This window comes from Herpailurus yagouaroundi, unplaced genomic scaffold, assembly GCF_014898765.1.
Source record: "Herpailurus yagouaroundi ecotype Mexico unplaced genomic scaffold, PumYag 160, whole genome shotgun sequence".
NCBI classification, from domain to species: domain Eukaryota; kingdom Metazoa; phylum Chordata; class Mammalia; order Carnivora; family Felidae; genus Herpailurus; species Herpailurus yagouaroundi.
Genome location: NW_024412401.1, coordinates 47,387,865 through 47,405,828, shown reverse-complemented (window position 1 = coordinate 47,405,828; position 17,964 = coordinate 47,387,865). Strand labels below are relative to the sequence as shown.

The following is a 17,964-nucleotide window of genomic DNA, read 5'->3' as shown; positions in this document are numbered from 1 at the left end:
TTCCTTCCTTCCTTCCTTCCTTCCTTCCTTCCTTCCTTCCTTCCTTCCTTTTCTTAATCTCTGTGCCCAACATGGGGCTCAAACTCATGACCTGAGGTCAAGAGTCCCATGCCCTACGGACCGAACCAGTTGGGCACTCCGACAAAGTCTGGAAAACTTTTATTTTCATCTTACAGAGTAGGACATTGAAGCTTAGGTGAAGTGACTTGTCCAAAGCCACCCAGTTGTTAAATGGTGGGGCCGGCAGCAGATCCCAGATTGATATACACCAAAACCTCTCTCCTATCATGCTTTACCATTCCTTCTTGTGTTCAGATGGGGAAACGGAGGCCAAGAGAAGGGAGGAGCTTGCACAACAAACAGGCCAGTGGCAGATTCTGTGTCACCTGTGTCCAGCGCAGGGCTCCTCCCTGCAGATGTCCCTCCCCTTCCTATCTCCATCACACGTCATCAGGATATGACCTTTCCAGATGGCCAAGATGCCAGTGAGTGTCAGGGAAACCAGGGCACAAGGGGCTGGCTGGAAATCAGCTTCCCCTGGCTTCTTGAGGAGGGTTGTTTCTTCAGCCCACCCTCTCACATGGCCCTACGCTGAGTCCTGCAGCATTTCTCAGGGTCTGAGCAAGCCAGCGCTCCTGTCTGACCCTGGCCAGCTGTTTCCAAAACAGTTTTACTCCCACTCTCCCAGGGGTGTTCAAGTTGTTTTAAGCCAGAAATCTTTTCTTTGAGTAGGCATTGATCTCTAAAATGGAAAAAGGGAGTGGAGAAGTCTTACAGAAGCAAGGGTTGGGCCTTGAGTCTTGTCTGCTCCCCTGTAACCTAGCTCAGACCCTGAAGAGTTGCTCGGTACCCCTTGGGCTCAGGGGAGCACAGTCTGAGAACCATGCACATAGACTTGTGTGTGCTTTGGCGTCCTTCTCTGTGAAATGAGGCATTAGGGCTGTGGTCAGGAGCAGTAGTGTCTGGACAGGGCTCTGCAGAGTGGGCATGCTGCTTAGGGCTTCATGAATACCAGCAATAGTGATACTATTCCAGGATACTAAAGGGGATCCTCCCAGCTTCAGTCTACTGCCTTCATGGTGACCCAAACTAGCTTTCCAAAACACAGCTTTGACCTTGGGTCTCTCTGCTGCTAGATAGCTTGTCATGGCTCCCCAGGGCTCATGTATGACTTTTTACTTCTTAAGCCTGGCATTCGAGCCCTCTATGCTCTGCCCATGTAACCTCAATGGCCTCAGCAAATGTTTCCTGTGGGCCAGGAACTAAGAACAGTGACGAGTAAGATAGACACAAGCCTTCATGGTCCTTCACAGGCTGTCAAAGAACAGAGCGTAACAGAGAGGTGCCCAGATCATTAATGTGAGGACGCTGACCTTGTCTAGGAGCAGATGTGGATTAGTAAAGTATGCCGGGAGGGAGTTTTGTTTGAGCTGAGCTCCGCAGGAGGAGCCCAAATTAGGCAAAGAAGGCAGGAGAAGGGCAATCCAGGCCAAGGGAACAGTTTGTATAAAGAGCGGGAGGGAAGAAGAAACATGGTGTGTTTGGGCCATGCTACCGAAGTATGGTCTGCAGACCAGCACTGGCCCAAGCTATTTGTCGCTCATCTATGATAAGGTAATGACAAAAAAGTGGGAGTAGACTTTTACAAACTTTCAGATCCCTTTGACAAAGAAATTTTTAATCTGTTGACTCTACTAGTAAAACACTGGATTTGTATTTTGCATGTCTGTTTTCTGTTTCATTTTTCGAATAATTCATTTTTATGGCATTTTCCAAAAGTATTGGTTCTTGTTTTTATTTTTTTATTTAAAAAAATTTTTAAAGGCTGCCTTTTTTGAAAAAAAAAAAACACTTAAGTTTATTTATTTATTTTGAGAGACTCAGAAAGCATGAGTGGGGAGGGGCAAAGAAAGAGAGAGAGAGAGAATCCCAAGGAGGCTCTGCACTGATGCAGGGCTCAAACTCATGAACCCTGAGATCATGACCTGAGCCAAAATCAAGAGTCGGACGCTTAACTGACTGAGCCACCCAGGCACCCTGGTTCTTATTTTTTAAAAATTTGTCTTGGGGCACCTGGGTGGCTCAGTCGGTCAAGCATCCGACTTCAGCTCAGGTCATGATCTCACAGTCTGTGAGTTCAAGCCCCGTGTCAGGTTCTGTGCTGACAGCTCAGAGCCTGGAGCCTGCTTTGGATTCTGTGTCTCTCTCTCTCTCTGCCCCTCCCCTGCTCATGATCTGTCTCTCTCTGTCTCAAAAATAAATAAAAACATTAAAAAAATTAAAAAAGAAAAGAAAACTGGTAATAAATAACAAGAGCCATAAATCTGTTCATGCTTTCAGCACAGTAATGCATCTTCTGGGTATATAACTTTAAAAAAAAAATTTGTCTTTCACCACAGATAGTTTGAGAAACCCTATGCTAGAGGAATTGACAGGTGGCTAGTGGGGCTGGAGCAGAGACAGTGCAGAGAGCCATCCTGGGCCACATCCACTCCACCTGCTCTCACCCATAATACCCTCATTTCTTCTCTGCCTGAGGGACTCCTACCAAGCCCTCAAAGCCCAGCTCTAATGTTACCTCCTCTTCTGGGTTCCCACAGTCCTGGGACATCCGGTGGCCCAGCACCAATGACACTGACATTGTTGGAGTCAGGAGCTGTGTCCCCATAGGACTGGGAATTCCTCAAGGGTGGGCCCATGTCTAGTTCATGTCCAGAAGGAAAGGGAGTGAAGAGGTAAAAGGTATGCACCTGTCACTAACCTCCCCAAGAAAGGGAATCTAAAAATCCTCTCCCTCCTACTCAGAGTCATGCAACAAAGACCAAATCACAGCCGAAGTTCTTAGCTTGAAAGGGCTGGGGTAGAGACAGGGGAGGATATAACATGGGTGTGCCCTGCTTCCCCTCCTCCATGGGCTTCCCTTAACCTCCTCTCCTGGGGGGCTTCCCATAGACAGGCTTCTGCTGAAGGACAAGTTGCCGAGCCTAATGGGAGAGGCCTCAGCCCTGTCTCATACTGCCTCTGCACCTCTCTCTTGGGGTTTTCTGGGTACCTCTCAGGTACCTGCCCCTGCACCTACAGTGTGAATGAGACACAGTATTTTCTCCTCCTCTCCTCCTCCTACAATACCACCTACTGGGTCAATCTCACCGCTACCCTACTCTGGTCCTACAAGACTGAATGAAAACCATCATGGCTGCTGTGTACTGAAAAGACCTAAGGGACAATGGGCTCCTGGCTGAGAGCAAGTCACAATCCCTCTCTGGGCCTCAGATTCCTCCACAAGTAAAGCTAGGACCATAAGTTTGCTCTCCAAAGGGCTGTGGCAAGGATTAAATTGGCCAGAATGTATGAAAAGGTTTTGTGTATCCTCATGTAAAGTATGCTTACAATTTAGTTAATGAGAAGTGGGCTTGAACAGAAGCTGGGGTTTGTCCCTATGGCCTCAGTGCCTCAAGCCTGCAGAACCCTAGTGAAGCCTCAGGGAGACAGTGCATTCCGGGGACTGACAAGTTGTTAAGAGGTAACTTGTCCTCAAATTCAATCCTATCCCAGCTTTGAGAGTTTTGGTATCCATTTAGTTGTTACAAAAATAAAACTAAAGTTAAATTTAAAGAAAATATTTTTAGCCAAATGTGGGAGACCACTTTTCATGGGTCTCTTGCTTTTTTCTGCATGTCTTGCATGCAGAGGTGCTGCCTGTCTTTGTTCCTGGACATCTTATTGTATGGTGAGCAATCTTGGAACATAGAGAGAGTGTTTCCCTCCAGAGTCGGGAAGGTGTGCTCAGTGCCCATTATAAAAGTTTTGGATTTTTTAAGCTTGGGGCTCCACTCTTGAGAAATACCCCACTGTGTGTGCAGGTGTTATCTGGTCTTCACTGTATCACCCCATGGGAACTGAAGCTGGAAGAATCAGTTCAAGAAAATGTAGATACTCTGGCTGCTGTGAGTAATAAAGTCCTTAGTCTCTGACCCAGGAGGCTTGTGTCTTCTGCCAGCATCCATGAAATGGGCAGGCTGACTTGTTATCTTAGAAGTCTGGTAACATCTCCGTCAATTTCACAGTTCTTGATACCAAAAAAAGGCAACATAGATACTCATATGTTTGGAAGAAATTGTAAAAGAAAAAGATACTCTCAAAAGACAGCAAGTTTATCTGGTCCATTACAGAAAGGAAAACAGGAGAGTAACGTTGTTTAGAACACATGCTTTGGATACAGCAGGAAGTCGTTCAAATCCCAGCGCCACCAAGCACAGAGCTGGGTGTGTTATGAATGCCACAAAGGTGCCTGGCTGGCTGTGGGGACTGTGATCTAGCCTGCACATGCCTATTCAAGCCATGTGTCCTGGTGGTAGGCCCTGGCATGGGGCAGTGTCCCTGGAGGTGGGGCCTCTTTCTGATCTGCCTATGGAGGTGGCTGGAGGGAGGTAAGCATAAAATTTATATAAAAGTATGGTTTAGACCCCGAAGCTACCTGCCATTATGTGAGAGCTTGGGCCACACATAACTTATGTCACCTAACTTCCCAAACCTCAGTATAAAACGAGGACAGTGATTCCATATTTCCCAGAATTGTTCAAGAATTCAGAGGGAAAAAAATGTGAAAAATGAGCTTAGCACATCTGGTATGCAGGTGGTGCTTGAATATGGGAAGTGGTATCATTACATTAAAAACAATAAAATGCCACAAAACTTAAAATTTAAAATACTATATCCTAAGGTGCTGACAGATGAACTGGTTTGGGTAAAATATAGGACACTGAACTAGGTGATAGAGTATATATCTGTTTGCTTATTTTCTGTCTCCCTTACTCAAGGCACGATGAGTTCCCCCCTTTATCCCCAGAACAGGGCCGCCTAGCCGGTGGTAGGTGCTCTGTAAATATCTGTTGCATAAAGAAGCCTGCATTGTGCACACCTGCTAGAACACAGGGTAAACTGTGTAAACGCCGCCTCCATCACTTACTGGAAAATAGTATTGGGCAAGAAGTGGCTTTCCCTTCAGGGAACCTCGGTTTCCTCCCCTGTGAAATGGGGTAACAACAGCAGCCACCCAGAGTGTGTGGACTTTTCACTGAAAGGACAGCCCACCCTAGATACTCACCCAGGAGGCGTTCCCTGCCCCCCGCCCCAGAAAGTCTACCTTGAGGAGCTCCGGTGCCTGCTTCTTGAGCTTCTCCATCTTCCACTCATTCTCGCAGGGGTTGAGTGAGGAGGGTGGCGCCGTGCAAGAGCAGCGGCAGTCGGTCCCTGAGCTCACGGTCTCCACAGTGTAGAAGTCCTCCACCCGTGCCCGCCCGCTGCGCACCCGGCTGCATGCGTCCTTGCTCAGCGGCCGCATGATGCACTTGCAGCGGCAGTCAGAGCCCTCTGAGGTCATTCGCACCTGGTCCATGTCACCAAACACCTGCAAGAGGGGCTCCGGTGAGCCGAAGGCCAGTGCTGGGGGGGAGAAGGAGGAGGGAGGAGGAGCCAGGAGGAGGCACCTGGGACAGGTAGCGCAATCCAGTGCCCTTGGCCTTTGGGGTGCCTGGCTGGCTCACGCAGTTGAGCCCGTGATTCTTGATCTCAGGGTTGTGAGTTCGAGCCCCACACTGGTTGTAGAGATTACTCTAAAAAAAATTTTTTTTTAACTCTTAAAAAAAACAAAACAAAACATGGAATTACCACAGGACCCAATAATTCACCTTCTAGATAGAATTATTATCTAAAGATGATTTCCCCAAAGAACAGAAGACAGGTATTCAAACAAAGACTTGTGCATGAATGTTCACAGCTGCAGGATTCACAATACTTACGAGGTGGAACGAATCCAAATGTCCATCCGCTGATGGGTAAACAAAAGTGGTGCGTCTATACAGTGGAATATTACTGAGTCAAAAAACGAATGAAGTATGGATGCATGCTACAACTTGGATGAACCTTGCCAACATGGCTGCTAAGTGATAGAAGCCAGACGCAAGAGGCCACATATTGTATGACTCCGTTTATTAATATCCAGGCTAGGCAATCCACAGACACAAAGCAGATTAGTGGTTGCCAGGACTTGGGAGAGGGGAAATGGGGAAAGACTGCTTAATGGGCACGGGGTTTCCTTTTGGAGTAATTGAAAATGTTCTGGAACTAAGTAGTGGTGATGGTTGCACAACATTGTGAATGTACTAAATGCCACTGAATCGTACACTTTAAAATGGTAAATATCATGTGTATTTTATCACAACAGTAAAAGATATGAAGAACTTTTATCGGGCACTTACTACACCCCAGTTTTCACGTGCATCGCATCCTTTAATAATATTTGTGGGGGGGGGGGGGCTAGTTACCTCCAAAGTCCTTACCATGGTCTTCAAGGCCTACTTGAACTGACAGCCTCTTCTCAACCCTTCCTCTTGTCACCCTTTCCTTCCTTTGGGTTACTCCATTCCAGCCTTTGCAGATGTGATACCCTCATCCTGAAACCCTTATTCCCCTGATACTCCCTTGGCTTATTCCCTCATGTTACTTACACATCACCTCCTCGGAGAAGCCTTCCAGACTAACCCACCTCCCCTTACTCTGTCCCCTTATCTAGTGGCTTTGTTTTTCTTTATTATACCTATTACCATCTGAAGTATTATATTTGTGTTTGCTTGTTTTTTTCTTACTCTACTGAAGGAACCATTAGAGAAAGGGACTTTGTTCAGTTCTCTCCTATACCACAGAATAGTGCCTGCATGGCCTATAGTAGATGCTCTGTAAATATCTGTTGGATAAATAAGCCTGCATTTTGCAGAAATGCTAGAGCACAGGGCTAAGACCATGGTGTCTGCAACCTGGGTTAGTAGCTGTGAGATGGTGAGCAGCTCAGCCTTTCTGGCCACTCCCTATTTGGCTCAGCCAGCCTACTCTGGGCTCTAGGCTCTTGGAACACAGCTCCCCAAGGCTCAACCAACAAACACCCCAGGCCTCGTGGCTACTGAGCTCTCACTGGAGTAACCAGGACTCAGTTTATGGCTCCCTTGGGCTTCCTGCCAACCCCAGTGCCCTTGAATGTCGCAGGGCCCTTGGAGGAAGGGCCAAAGGCACCCCATATCTGTTCTGAGCTGTCAGACACCTGTTTGGGCCTCTGGCCTCTGTTGGACCCTGGGTGACAGCTGGAGGTGCAGAAGAAATAGGTTGAGATACATTCTTGAGCTTTCCTGCTATATGAGAAGCTGGCAGAGTAGGCTCTGAGAACACAGAGGAAGACACCCATGAAGACTGCTCAGAGGAGGGCACCCTTGGGGGGCATCTTTAAGGAGGAGAAGGGCATTCGAGGGACAGCAAATCAGATATGTAAAGATGAGAAATGGCCTGGCACTTGGGGATCTGAGGGAGAATCATTTTGGCTGGTACTTGCAGGAACCCGGGGATGGCAGAGACCAGCTTGTGGAGGGCCCTGAAAGCTGGTTGGGGATCTTGGTTTCTTCCTGAAAACACTGGGGAGTCACGGAAAGATTTTAAGCAGGGGAGAGCCAGGTTCAGATCTGCATTATGAAAAGTTGTTATATTATTATTATTATTATTATTATTATTATTATTATTATTGGGCTGCCTTGTGGAGAGATGGTGGATGGACCATCCTGGGTCACAGACCTCGGAGGTGACATTTACTAAGAACTCACTAAGTGCTGGGGAAGTGTGGGGGCAGTGGTTAGGCAACAACCATGGGCCACCTACAGCTGTGTGTTCTTGGGTAGATTACTTAATCTCTCTGTGCCTCAGTTTCCTCATCTGTAAAATGAGGGTACTAGTAGTGTCTGCCCAACAAAGGACTGAGAGATGGAATGCCAGGATTATGCTCAGTCCAGTGCCAGGAGCCCACAGTACAGTCTGTTTACTGTAGCTGTTGTTATTACTACCAATAATCCTGAAAGGGGGTCATTTTCCTGCTTGTTTCTCTATGTATATGCAGTGGTAGATATTCTTAGAGGGTCTTACAGATGCCCTGGAGCCATCAAATGACTTGTTCAAGGGGATTAGAGCCCAGTGTGGGTAGACTTCCAGTCCCCTGGGGGACAAGGAGGGTGGGGAAGGAGGAAGCTACCAGTAGCTTTGTCCTGGGCCCTCTGTGGGCAGAGTGTACCCTGGGCACTTTGGGGCAATTCTCCCCTGCCTGTGAACGCTGACAGCCAGGCTAGGAGTCCTGCACATTCCTTAAATCTCGGCCAGTGCCTTAAGCCTGCCTTCCGTTCGAGACTCCTGGGCCCCCTTCCCAGATCTGCCGGGACCTCCAGCCACCCCCAGCCACTCCCCAGTGGGTGGATATGGATGTGCTCTGTGTGGCCAGGCCAGAGAGGCTTCCTCCTGGGGACCCACTCATAATCCCAACGTCCACCCCCACCAGCCTCCACATCAGATTGCAATATTCCTTGTCTCCTGATGAGGTGCTACATCCTGAGGGGGGCGGCCAAAGCCGTGATACCGGCCAGGAGTCGGAAGAGGGCCTCTGCTCCCAGCCCCAGCTGCCAGGAACCTAGGCAAGGCCCTCCCTTCGGTGATTACTGGGGCCGGCGGTGCTTGATTGGAGGCAGCAAGGCACCATGGTGAGGAGCCAAGCCCAGACTCAAATCCCAGCTCCTCCATTTCCCTGCATGGCCTTGACCCCTCTGAGTCTCTGCGTCCTCCTCCATAAAACGGGGAGGATAATAATCTCTGCCTCTGCTTGACCTGAGGCTGAAATGAGTCAAAATGCATGCAAAGCGCCTGGCACCAAGCCTGGCACAGAGTAACTGCTCTTTAAGGGGTGCGTGCTATTCAAGTAGCCGCCAACAACCCTCCCTCATGTTTGCACGTCATTTTCTACCTCTCTTTGCTCTCATCACAGCCCCCTCTTACAGAGGAGAAATCTGAGCATCAGAGAAGACTAGAGGCTTGTCCAGGGTCACTAAGAACAGCCTGACTCTAAAACTTTGGTTTACTTGCTGTTCCTCCCATGACCACCCGTAGTCAACAGGCAAGGGCTTCTCCAACAACAATTGAGCTGGGACAGAAAAGGGGGCCCTGGGTTGGGTCACAGGGGACGGTATAGGACCTGGCCCACCCTGCCCTTGGCAGGAGGGCTGGAGCTGTCGTGAAGCAGCAAAGTCCCTGCATCACATCGCATCTCTTTCTACGGCCTCACTCAGCACACACCTGCTGCCAGAGACCCCAGAAGGGTGTGGGTGGCTCAGGCTGAAAAACATCCCTAGGTATTTGGGGGTGCCTGGGTGTCTCAGTCGGTTAAGCGTTCAACTCTTGATTTCAGCTCAGGTTGTGATCTCACAGTTCATGGGATCAAGCCCTGCATTGGGCCCTGCACGGACAGTGCAGAGCCTGCTTGGGAGTCTCTCTCTCCTTCTCTGTCTCACTCTCAATCCCTGCCCCTCCCTTTTCCTTTCTCTCAAAATAAAACAAACAAACCAAAAAACATCCCTAGGTATTTGTAAGGAAATCCTCCAATGAGATGGTGAGAAGGCGTACTTGAGATTTTTCTGAAGAAAGATGGATAAATCTGGCCACAGTGGGAAGAGGAGGGTTTACACTTCTAGAATGTTATAGAAATGAACAGATTCACATTGTGTTACCCTGAGGTGGAGTCTTCCTTCTTTTCACATGACCACCCCAGACTCACTGGGAGCCAGTCTCCATGTCCCCCTCAAAGCCCTCCCCTAGGGCCCAGTGCCAGCTGGACACTCCCTAGATGGCATAGGACCCCCAAACTTAAGCCATCCAAAACTGAACCCAGCATCTTTTCTCAACTGATGTCCAACTACCCTCCCACCCACCCCAGATATCTGAGCCTCCGTTTTACACTGGACAAGCCATCAGTCATGTTCTTCCAATTCTTTATCCTAATTATCTCCCATCTCTATCCGTGGTTCTCCATTCCATGATGATAGCCCAAGTTCAGACCACATTAACTGCTACCTAGGAACACAGCAGCCTCCTCTCTGCCAGCATAATCTTCCAGAAGCTCCCCTTTGATGATCTTTACTCTCTTGCTCCACAAACCTTCATGGCTCCCTATATCTCCATGAGTTTTCAACTGGAAGGATGTGCCTTGGAATGACCTAGAGTACACTTGGAAAATGCAGGTGCCCTGGTCCGAGTCCACACTTCTTAACTCAGACTCCGAGGCTCCCCAGGCCATCTGGATGCCCACTGAAGGCTGAGAATCCTGTAACCCCAGGATTCTCCAAACTCCTCAACCTGACTCTTTTGACCCTCAGTGTTCCAACCTGTCAAATAGAGGTTGGCAGCAGGGTTGTGTAAGATTCTGAATTGAAGTGCTGGGCGTGGGGCTTGGCACACAGGATGTTTCTCAGTACTTTCTTCTGGGTGCCCCAGCCAACAGGAATGTTGGGGCAAGAATTTCCCTGTGGAGAGACCCTGTGGGGCCTGACCTGGCCCCACACTCTGTGTACAGGAGGAGGACTTCATCATTTGTATCCCTTGTCTGCCCTGAGCCTGTTTTCAATTACACCCACAGGCAGAAACTCCCCGAGCAGAGGTGCAACAGCACCGAAGCCCCCGGAGACCAGCCTGGCCTAGAACATCTGATTCAGCCTGCGCCACCACGGCCTGCCTGTGCCAGCCCCTCCTGCTCTCCTGGCCCAGTCCCTACAAGCCTTGGCCTACCCTCCGTCCTTGGGCCCCTGATCAGCAGCAGGGATGACCAAAGACCCCCATTCCCTTGTCACCGCCTGGATGCATGGCAGTGAGGCACGCCTCACAAATGGGGCAACTGAAGTAGCAAAGGGGAATCCTCAGCCACATTGCAAGGGCATACAGCAGAACCAAGTGCCATGCCTGGCTTTCACGTGGTTACCTGTCTGTCCCTCCAAGCTGGGCAGCCCCTCAGAAATGCCAGGGAATCTGTGAAGCCCTTCTCCCACTCCCGTGCTGGACAAAGCACCTCCTTAGATGAAAATTCCAAGTCCTGTTTAGGAGAGACCTTGCTATAAACACTTGCTATAAATTAAAACACCCTGAGTAAGGAGCTCCCTGAGACCACAGAGTTCTGTAGTGAGTACTGGGGTTGAGCTGCCCCTGCACCCCTGAGAGTGGGGGGCAGGAGTGGGGGGGCTGGACTCCCCCAGGAGCAGGAAGCCTAAGGTGGGGGGCAATTTAACCCTTTAGGGCCCTAGATAGGCTTCAAGTCCCAGGCTGGCCCTCGAAGGGCTCCCCCCTCTCCAAAATAGGACAGGCTTGGAGAGGAAGGATGGTTATGGGGGAGGGAAAGGGTGATAATGAAAACAGCTCTCTCTGTAGGGCCAGCAGGAGACCGGCTGTGCTGAGGAATGCAGAGTAAATTCACCCATCACTTGATTTTTATTTTTCCCAGCTGGCTGAAGTGGTGTGGGGTGGGAGGTGTCTGAGGAGGGCTGTGCTGCATCCTGCAGGCTCTAGGGTGCACCTCCCTACCCACCAGCCTCAGCTTGCCCTGGAACAGCTACACACACACACACACACACACACACACACACACACACACACACCCAACCTAGCAAGTGTTTGGCTGACTCACTACATAAACAACATGTTGGGTTTTCTTTGTCTTTGCTTTGTTTTGAATGTTAGCCCTCCCCCACAAGCTCTACAGTCCTCTGCATGGCTCAGAGGATGCCCAGGACCAAATATTCCTCCCAGCCAGAGATGGGAGGGGCAAAGCATTGATCAGGTTGTGTGGAGTTTTTTTTTTGTTTTTTTTTTGCTTACTGTTCCCCTACCTGAGCCAGGTCAGGGAATGCTAGAGATCCTACATAGAAAGGAAGTTGGACGGAGATTGTTTGTCAGACGGGGAAACTGAAGCCCAGAGTCAGGCAGTGACTTGCCCAAGGTCACACGATCAAAGAACAACAAAGGGCCAGAACATAGGTCTTTGGGTTCACAAGCTGGCCACTTCTCTATACACCCGAGTTTCCCATCTGTAAAATCGGAATGATATGCATTCCCTTCTTATCTTTGGAGTGCATGGTCAGGACTGCAGCTCACTTGTTTTCGTACCCTGAGCTGAACCTTCAGGGTGAGGGTCTGCTAGTGCCCAGTGCTCATAAACTTAACCTGTGGCTAGTGGCTTTTGCCTTTTACCTTGCTTGTGGGCAGTGCAGCCTCATCTTCTACCCAGGAAAGAGGCTGGAGAGACACCAAAAAAGTCACTCCTTTGCTCTCCTGCTGTATGAGTAAGGGCCCTACTTTCTTCCCACCCCTCATTCATTCCCAGTCCCCTTCTCCTTCCTGGGTCATTTCCAGAACACCCTCAAGGGGTCCCTGCTCTCACTGATTCTGAGTGCTTGCTCTCTCAACATTCTGGATCTCACCTCCTTTTGGGTTCCCCTGATAAGATTTCTTAATCACAGTATGATTTATTGGGCACCTACTAGGTACCAGGTGTGGTGCTAAACATTTTACAGGCATGACCTCACTAAAGAACACCAACTGCAGGAAGTGGGGACTATTATTATTTCCATATTTACAAGCGAGGAAACGGAGGCTCAGAGAGGTAAAGGCCCAATGTCACCCAGATGAGAGATGGAGTGGGATTTGAACTCAGGTCTGCTTGACACCAGGGCAGATCCTTTCAGCCACAACAGAGAACAAAAGCTCAGGTCCCTTAGGGAAACACGGTGTCCTCCAGAAGGCGCATTAGATCCCTAGCAGGACTACCAGAGGCCAGGCAAGTGGCCAGCCCACTAGGTTTATTGGGTAGGGACTCTGGATGCCCAGCATGGCCTGAAAGCCTTGACTCCGGCTCTGTTGCAAATCCTGGAGTCCCTGGGTAGTTAGTAGTTACCCAGGGGTCTACCCTACCTGGTTAGCCTGCCGCGGAAACTTTCAGCCAGATTTCCAGACTGCCCCTGCCCAGCGCTCCTAGGAATCCCCTTCCTGGGCTGGGGACTGCATCTCTTGCCTGAGCCCCCTCTAAACTCCCAGGGTCCCCTCTCCCTGGCCCTGGGTTTCAGTGCTGACCTTCTCCCCGCATTGGACTGGGTCCCGGAGACCCTTCCTCAGGCCCCAGGTCCCCAGTACTCCTACCATCTTCAGCGCTTCTTCCCCCACGCGCTCCTCTCCCTGGGTCCTGGCCCCAGCGGCTTCCTTGCTGAGCCGGCCGGGTCTCCCACTCCTGGTCCTCCGCTCCTGGCCCGGACACCCTCCTCGGTCGGCACCCTAGCCACAGCGCCCCCTCGCGCCCGGCTCCCCGCGGAGCTGAGCCCCGATCAGAGGGCCGCGCCGTACCTTACTGTCAGCGCGCACCCGGCCGGCGCGCAGCAGCAGCAGCAGCAACAGCAGCAGCAGCGGCGGCAGCAGGAGCAGGGGCAGTGGCCGGGACCGGGTTAGGAGGGCGGCCGCGGCCATGGCGGGATGGGCACGGTGGGCACGGACGGCCGAGGGCGGACGCTGGGAAGCGCGGGCCGCACTGTGAGCTCTGTGCAGCCGCCAGCGAAGCCCGCGCGGCGCGCCCCCCGCCCCACGCCCCCTCCCGCGCTGCCGGGGGCGGAGCTAGGGTGGAGGGGGCACCCCGCCCTGCCCGGCCTTCTCTCTGCGGGGCCTCTTCGCCATTGGGCGGCTCTCCAAAGGGCATCCCTGCCAGGACACAAAAAAGGGTCTTGTTCGGAGTCCCCAGGAGCCTCGGGGCCAAAACGCGGAGCGCGGGGTCGACACACGGAGGAAGGTCCTGTTCTGTGAGATGTGGGACCGTGGGCGTGTCCCTTCACCTCTTTGAGCCTCAGTTTCCTAATCTGTAAAATGGAGAAAATAGTGCTTTCCTTTTGGAGTGGTTGTGAAGTTCAGATGAGTGATGTTTCCAGAGCAGGTGAGCTTTTCAGCTCTCCAAATACCCAGACCCCGCCACCTCTACCCATCTCACGACTCAGACCTCTCTCTCCCGTTGTTTCTTTTCCTTTTCCCTCCGTGATCCCTCCCGTAGATCCCTAATTAAACTCCAGTAGCTCCTGCCTTTTAAACAGCCTTCCTCTTCCCCATCCTCAAGAGGGAGTGCTCATTTCTCTGATTCCTAGGCAGCAAAACTCCCAAGGAGCCGCCTCTGGTCGCCCCGCCTCAGGTTGCCTGCCCTCCTCTAGCTCCAGCGCTTGTCGGTCTGGCTCGGAGATGGCTAGTTGAGGTCCTCGGGACCTCCTGTCACCGCACCTAAGGCGGCACCTCTAACCTCCCAGGATCAATGGCTCTTGATCATGCCTCCTTCCCAAACTCTCTTCTCTCTCGGTTTCTTTCGGATTCCCCGTATAACCTCGCACGGGGCTCTTTCTCAGGCACTTTTGCTTGTCCTTGCACCTCTGCGCACTCCGGATACCAGACACCTCTTTCCTCTCCACGCTGCCTCCGTAGGTGACCCTCCCCTGATCCAAGGCAGTTCCACTTGTGTGTCTATTTATCTGCCCTTGTAAACTTTAACTGCTCAAAAAGGAACCCTTATATGCACCCCAAATGCTACTCTCAAGCACTTCTCCCTGATGCATAACCCTTCCCCCTCTTCATTTTCTTCATAGAATTTATCCCACATGAAACGTTCTAGTTGATGTGTCTGTTTCCTTGTGTCCTTTATGCCTTCCCTTGTGGGAGAGAAGTCAACTGTGCACATACCTTGTGCATGAGTAGCTAGTTGAGTGGTCTCAAAGTGTGGTTCCAGGACTAGCAGCCTCAACATCACCTGGGAACTTAGAAATGCAAATTCTCAGGCCCTACCCCGGATCTAAGGAAGCAGAAACTCTAGGGATTTGTGCAATCTGTGTTTTAACAAGCCCTCTAAGGGACTTATAGTTTGAAGAACAACTGACCTAGCACAAGGTCTGGTGCTCCCTAACTCTGAGCTGCATTAACGAGTCACATGCTTCAGGTGTTCAGTGCAAATTAGCCTCTTTCATAACTAGAGATCTGGGGACATGTCAAAATCAGGGCTAGATTAGTATAAAAAAATAAATGTGGTATGTGCGTTCTTATGTGCATAGACTGTGAATGGACACACAATAAATCATTATGGTGGTTATTGCTCAGGAGGGAAAACAGTTGTTGGGAATCAGTAAGGAGAAAGGTTTACTTTTCTTTTTTAAATTTATTTTTATTTTTATTTTTTTTCAACGTTTATTTATTTTTGGGACAGAGAGAGACAGAGCATGAACGGGGGAGGGGCAGAGAGAGAGAGAGGGAGACACAGAATCGGAAACAGGCTCCAGGTTCTGAGCCATCAGCCCAGAGCCTGATGCGGGGCTCGAACTCCCGGACCGCGAGATCGTGACCTGGCTGAAGTCGGACGCTTAACCGACTGCACCACCCAGGCGCCCCAAAGGTTTACTTTTCATTGAATACTTCTTTGCATCTGGGATTTTTGTAATGTGTGTCCTATCTATTCAAATAATAGACAAAATGTACTTAAAATAAACAGAACCAGGCAGGGGTTCCCTTTCTCAGACCTTTCTCCCCATGCAGCCTGGCTCTGACTCTGGCTAGGCTCTGGAAGAAAAAGGACACTGTCCACCTCCCCCAACTCTGCCCCCTGCTGGCTGTCCCACAGTATGGCCCCATGGTCTCTGTTTCCTCTTTTTCACCCTTTTGGTCCTACCCTCTGTCCCTCAGCAGGCTCCAGTCACAATAGATTCTCTAAGTTCTCACTTGGCCTTGGGGCCTTTGCATATGCTCTTTCCTCCTGAAACTCTCTGCTCAATCTCACTCACTCTTCCTCATTCCTCTTATTTCAATGCTTCTTATCCCAGAAAGCCTCCCCTGATCATCACCGCCAACCAAAATGAACCCTGCCACGTATTCCCACAGCACAAGGAACTTCTAAGTGTGTTCTCAGTTGTAGAACTTATGTGCACATGTGGGTTTGTGTGGTTACTTGATCTGATTAGTCTCCACCAGCACAGGGTGGAGGTGAAAGCGCCCACAATGGGGCTCATACCTGCCTTGTCCTTAGCTCTATCCTTGTCTTATCCTGTTCATCCTGTTTGTCTGTCTGCCTCTGGCCTCAGGACCACTCTCCTGAAGATCCCTCCTTATCCTTGGATACTTTCCTTTCTAGCTCTTCTGTCAGGAGGCCTGTGGTGATGGGAGTTTTTTCCATGTCTTTCTGAGCCTGTTTTCTCATTTGTAAATTGAGGGAAAGTACTGACTTCCCAGGATTGTTGGGGGGAGAGGGCAGACACTGTAGGGAAAGCATCCCATACAGGTCCTACCTCATAGGACTCTGTATGTTTAGGACAGTGGCTGCATCTCAGTACATTGTCATTTCCCTCACCTTTCTCAGTTTCATGGTAGCTGACTCTTCCCAAGGAGTATTTTCAGAAGACAGGTAACTGGGAATTAGGATAGCTCTTTTTATTTATTTATTAAAAAAATTTTTTTAATGTTTACTTATTTCTGAGGCAGAGAGAGACAGAGCATGAGTGGGGGAGGGTCAGAGAGAGAGAGAGGGAGACACAGAATCTGAAGCAGGCTCCAGGCTCTGAGCCGTCAGCACAGAGCCCGACTCGGGGCTCGAACTCACAGAGCGCGAGATCATGACCTGAGCCGAAGTTGGACGCTCAACCGACTGAGCCACCCAGGCGCCCCGGGATAGCTCTTTTTAAAAAAAATTTTTTTTAAATGTTTTTATTGAGAGAGAAACAGAGCGTGAGTGGGGAAGGGGCAGAGAGAGAGGGAGACACAGAATCCGAAGCAGGCTCCAGGCCCTGAGCTGTCAGCACAGAGTCCGATGCAGGCCTCAAATCCAGGAACGAGATCATGACCTTGGCTGAAGTTGGACGCTCAACCAACTGAGCCATGCAGGTGCCCCAGTATAGCTCTTTAACAGTAGTAACAGGTTCCATTTATTAGGTTAGGCCTAATATTAATTGCTTTGCATGCCTCATATTACTTTTATTAAAAAAATTTTGGGGGCACCTGGGTGGCTCAGTCGGTTAAGCATCCGACCTTGGCTCAGGTCATGATCACGAACTGTGAGTTCAAGCCCCACATCAGGCTCTGTGCTGACAGCTCAGAACCTGGAGCCTGCTTCAGATTCTGTGTCTCCCTCTCTCTCTGTCCCTTCCCCACTCATGTTCTGTCTCTCTCTCTCTCTCTCTCAAAAATAAATAAACATTACAAAAAAAAATTTTTAAATGTTTATTTTTGAGAGAGAGAGCGCGCCAGAGTGCGGGGGGGGGGGGGTGGGGGGTGGGGGGGAAGCAGAGAGAGAGAGGGAGATACAGAATCTGAAGCAGGCTCCAGGCTCTGAGCTGGCAGCACAGAGCTGGATGCGGGGCTCAAACTCACGAATGGTGAGATCATGACCTGAGTTGAAGTTGGACACTTAACCGACTGAGCCATCCAGGCACCCCATATATTTTTGTAAGTAGGCTTTACGCCTAGGAGAGTCCAACATGGGGCTTGAATTCATGACCCTGAGATCAAGACCTGATCTCAGATCAAGAGTTGGACGCTTAACTCTCAGAGCCACCCAGGCGCCCCTGCATGCATCATATTATTTAATTCTCATAACAATCCTGTGAGGTAGCAACTATGTCTATTCCCTCCCTCCCCCTGAGAAACCAGGACTTTGAGGATTAGATGTAACACACCCAAGATCACAGTTACTAAGTAGAAAAGTCAGATTTGTTTTATTCATCCTTTTACCCAGTCAGCAATTATTTATTCAGTGTCTACTATGTCTAGGCTCTGTGCTTAGCAGCTGGGGTTATAATGATGAGAGAATAAAGGGATTTGACTAGTCATATCTAGAAAAGCTTTTAGGAGGAAGTGACAACAAAGCTGGAGTCTGAAGGAGGAGGATGTTGCTTCCAAGGGCTAAGTTTTTGGCTGAAGTTTTTCTCCATCTTTGAGGGTCAACTTAGAATCTGTCCACCACTGAAACCCCTGGCTTTCAGGAGGTTTCTGCAGTGCCACTTAGCCTCTGACTGGATCTCCAGGGAAGGTGAACTCACTATCTCCAGAGGACTGTGATAGAAA

General features: G+C 50.1%; 1 protein-coding gene and 1 long non-coding RNA gene across 3 annotated transcripts in view; one reads left to right on the top strand and one right to left on the bottom strand.

Annotated features, from left to right (window-relative positions):
* LOC121034980 (uncharacterized) overlaps positions 1–12,455 on the top strand; it is a 36,845-nt gene extending 24,390 nt beyond the window's left edge. The window contains exons 1-2 of one of the 2 annotated variants that reach the window (XR_005792706.1): positions 7,962–8,567; positions 10,493–12,455. This is a non-coding gene — a long non-coding RNA (uncharacterized LOC121034980). Of the gene's footprint in view, positions 1–7,961; positions 8,568–10,492 lie in introns of those variants that run through there. The other variant, XR_005792705.1, reaches the window with a different exon arrangement.
* Positions 1–13,459, bottom strand: part of OLFML2A (olfactomedin like 2A) — a 27,985-nt gene extending 14,526 nt beyond the window's left edge. The window contains exons 1-2 of the mRNA XM_040482297.1: positions 13,240–13,459; positions 5,147–5,410 (exon numbers count right to left, since the gene is read on the bottom strand). Coding sequence (XP_040338231.1) covers positions 5,147–5,410; positions 13,240–13,359 — 384 coding nt within the window. The 5' untranslated portion in view covers positions 13,360–13,459. The remainder of the gene's footprint in view (positions 1–5,146; positions 5,411–13,239) is intronic.
* Between the last annotated feature and the right edge of the window lie 4,505 nt (positions 13,460–17,964).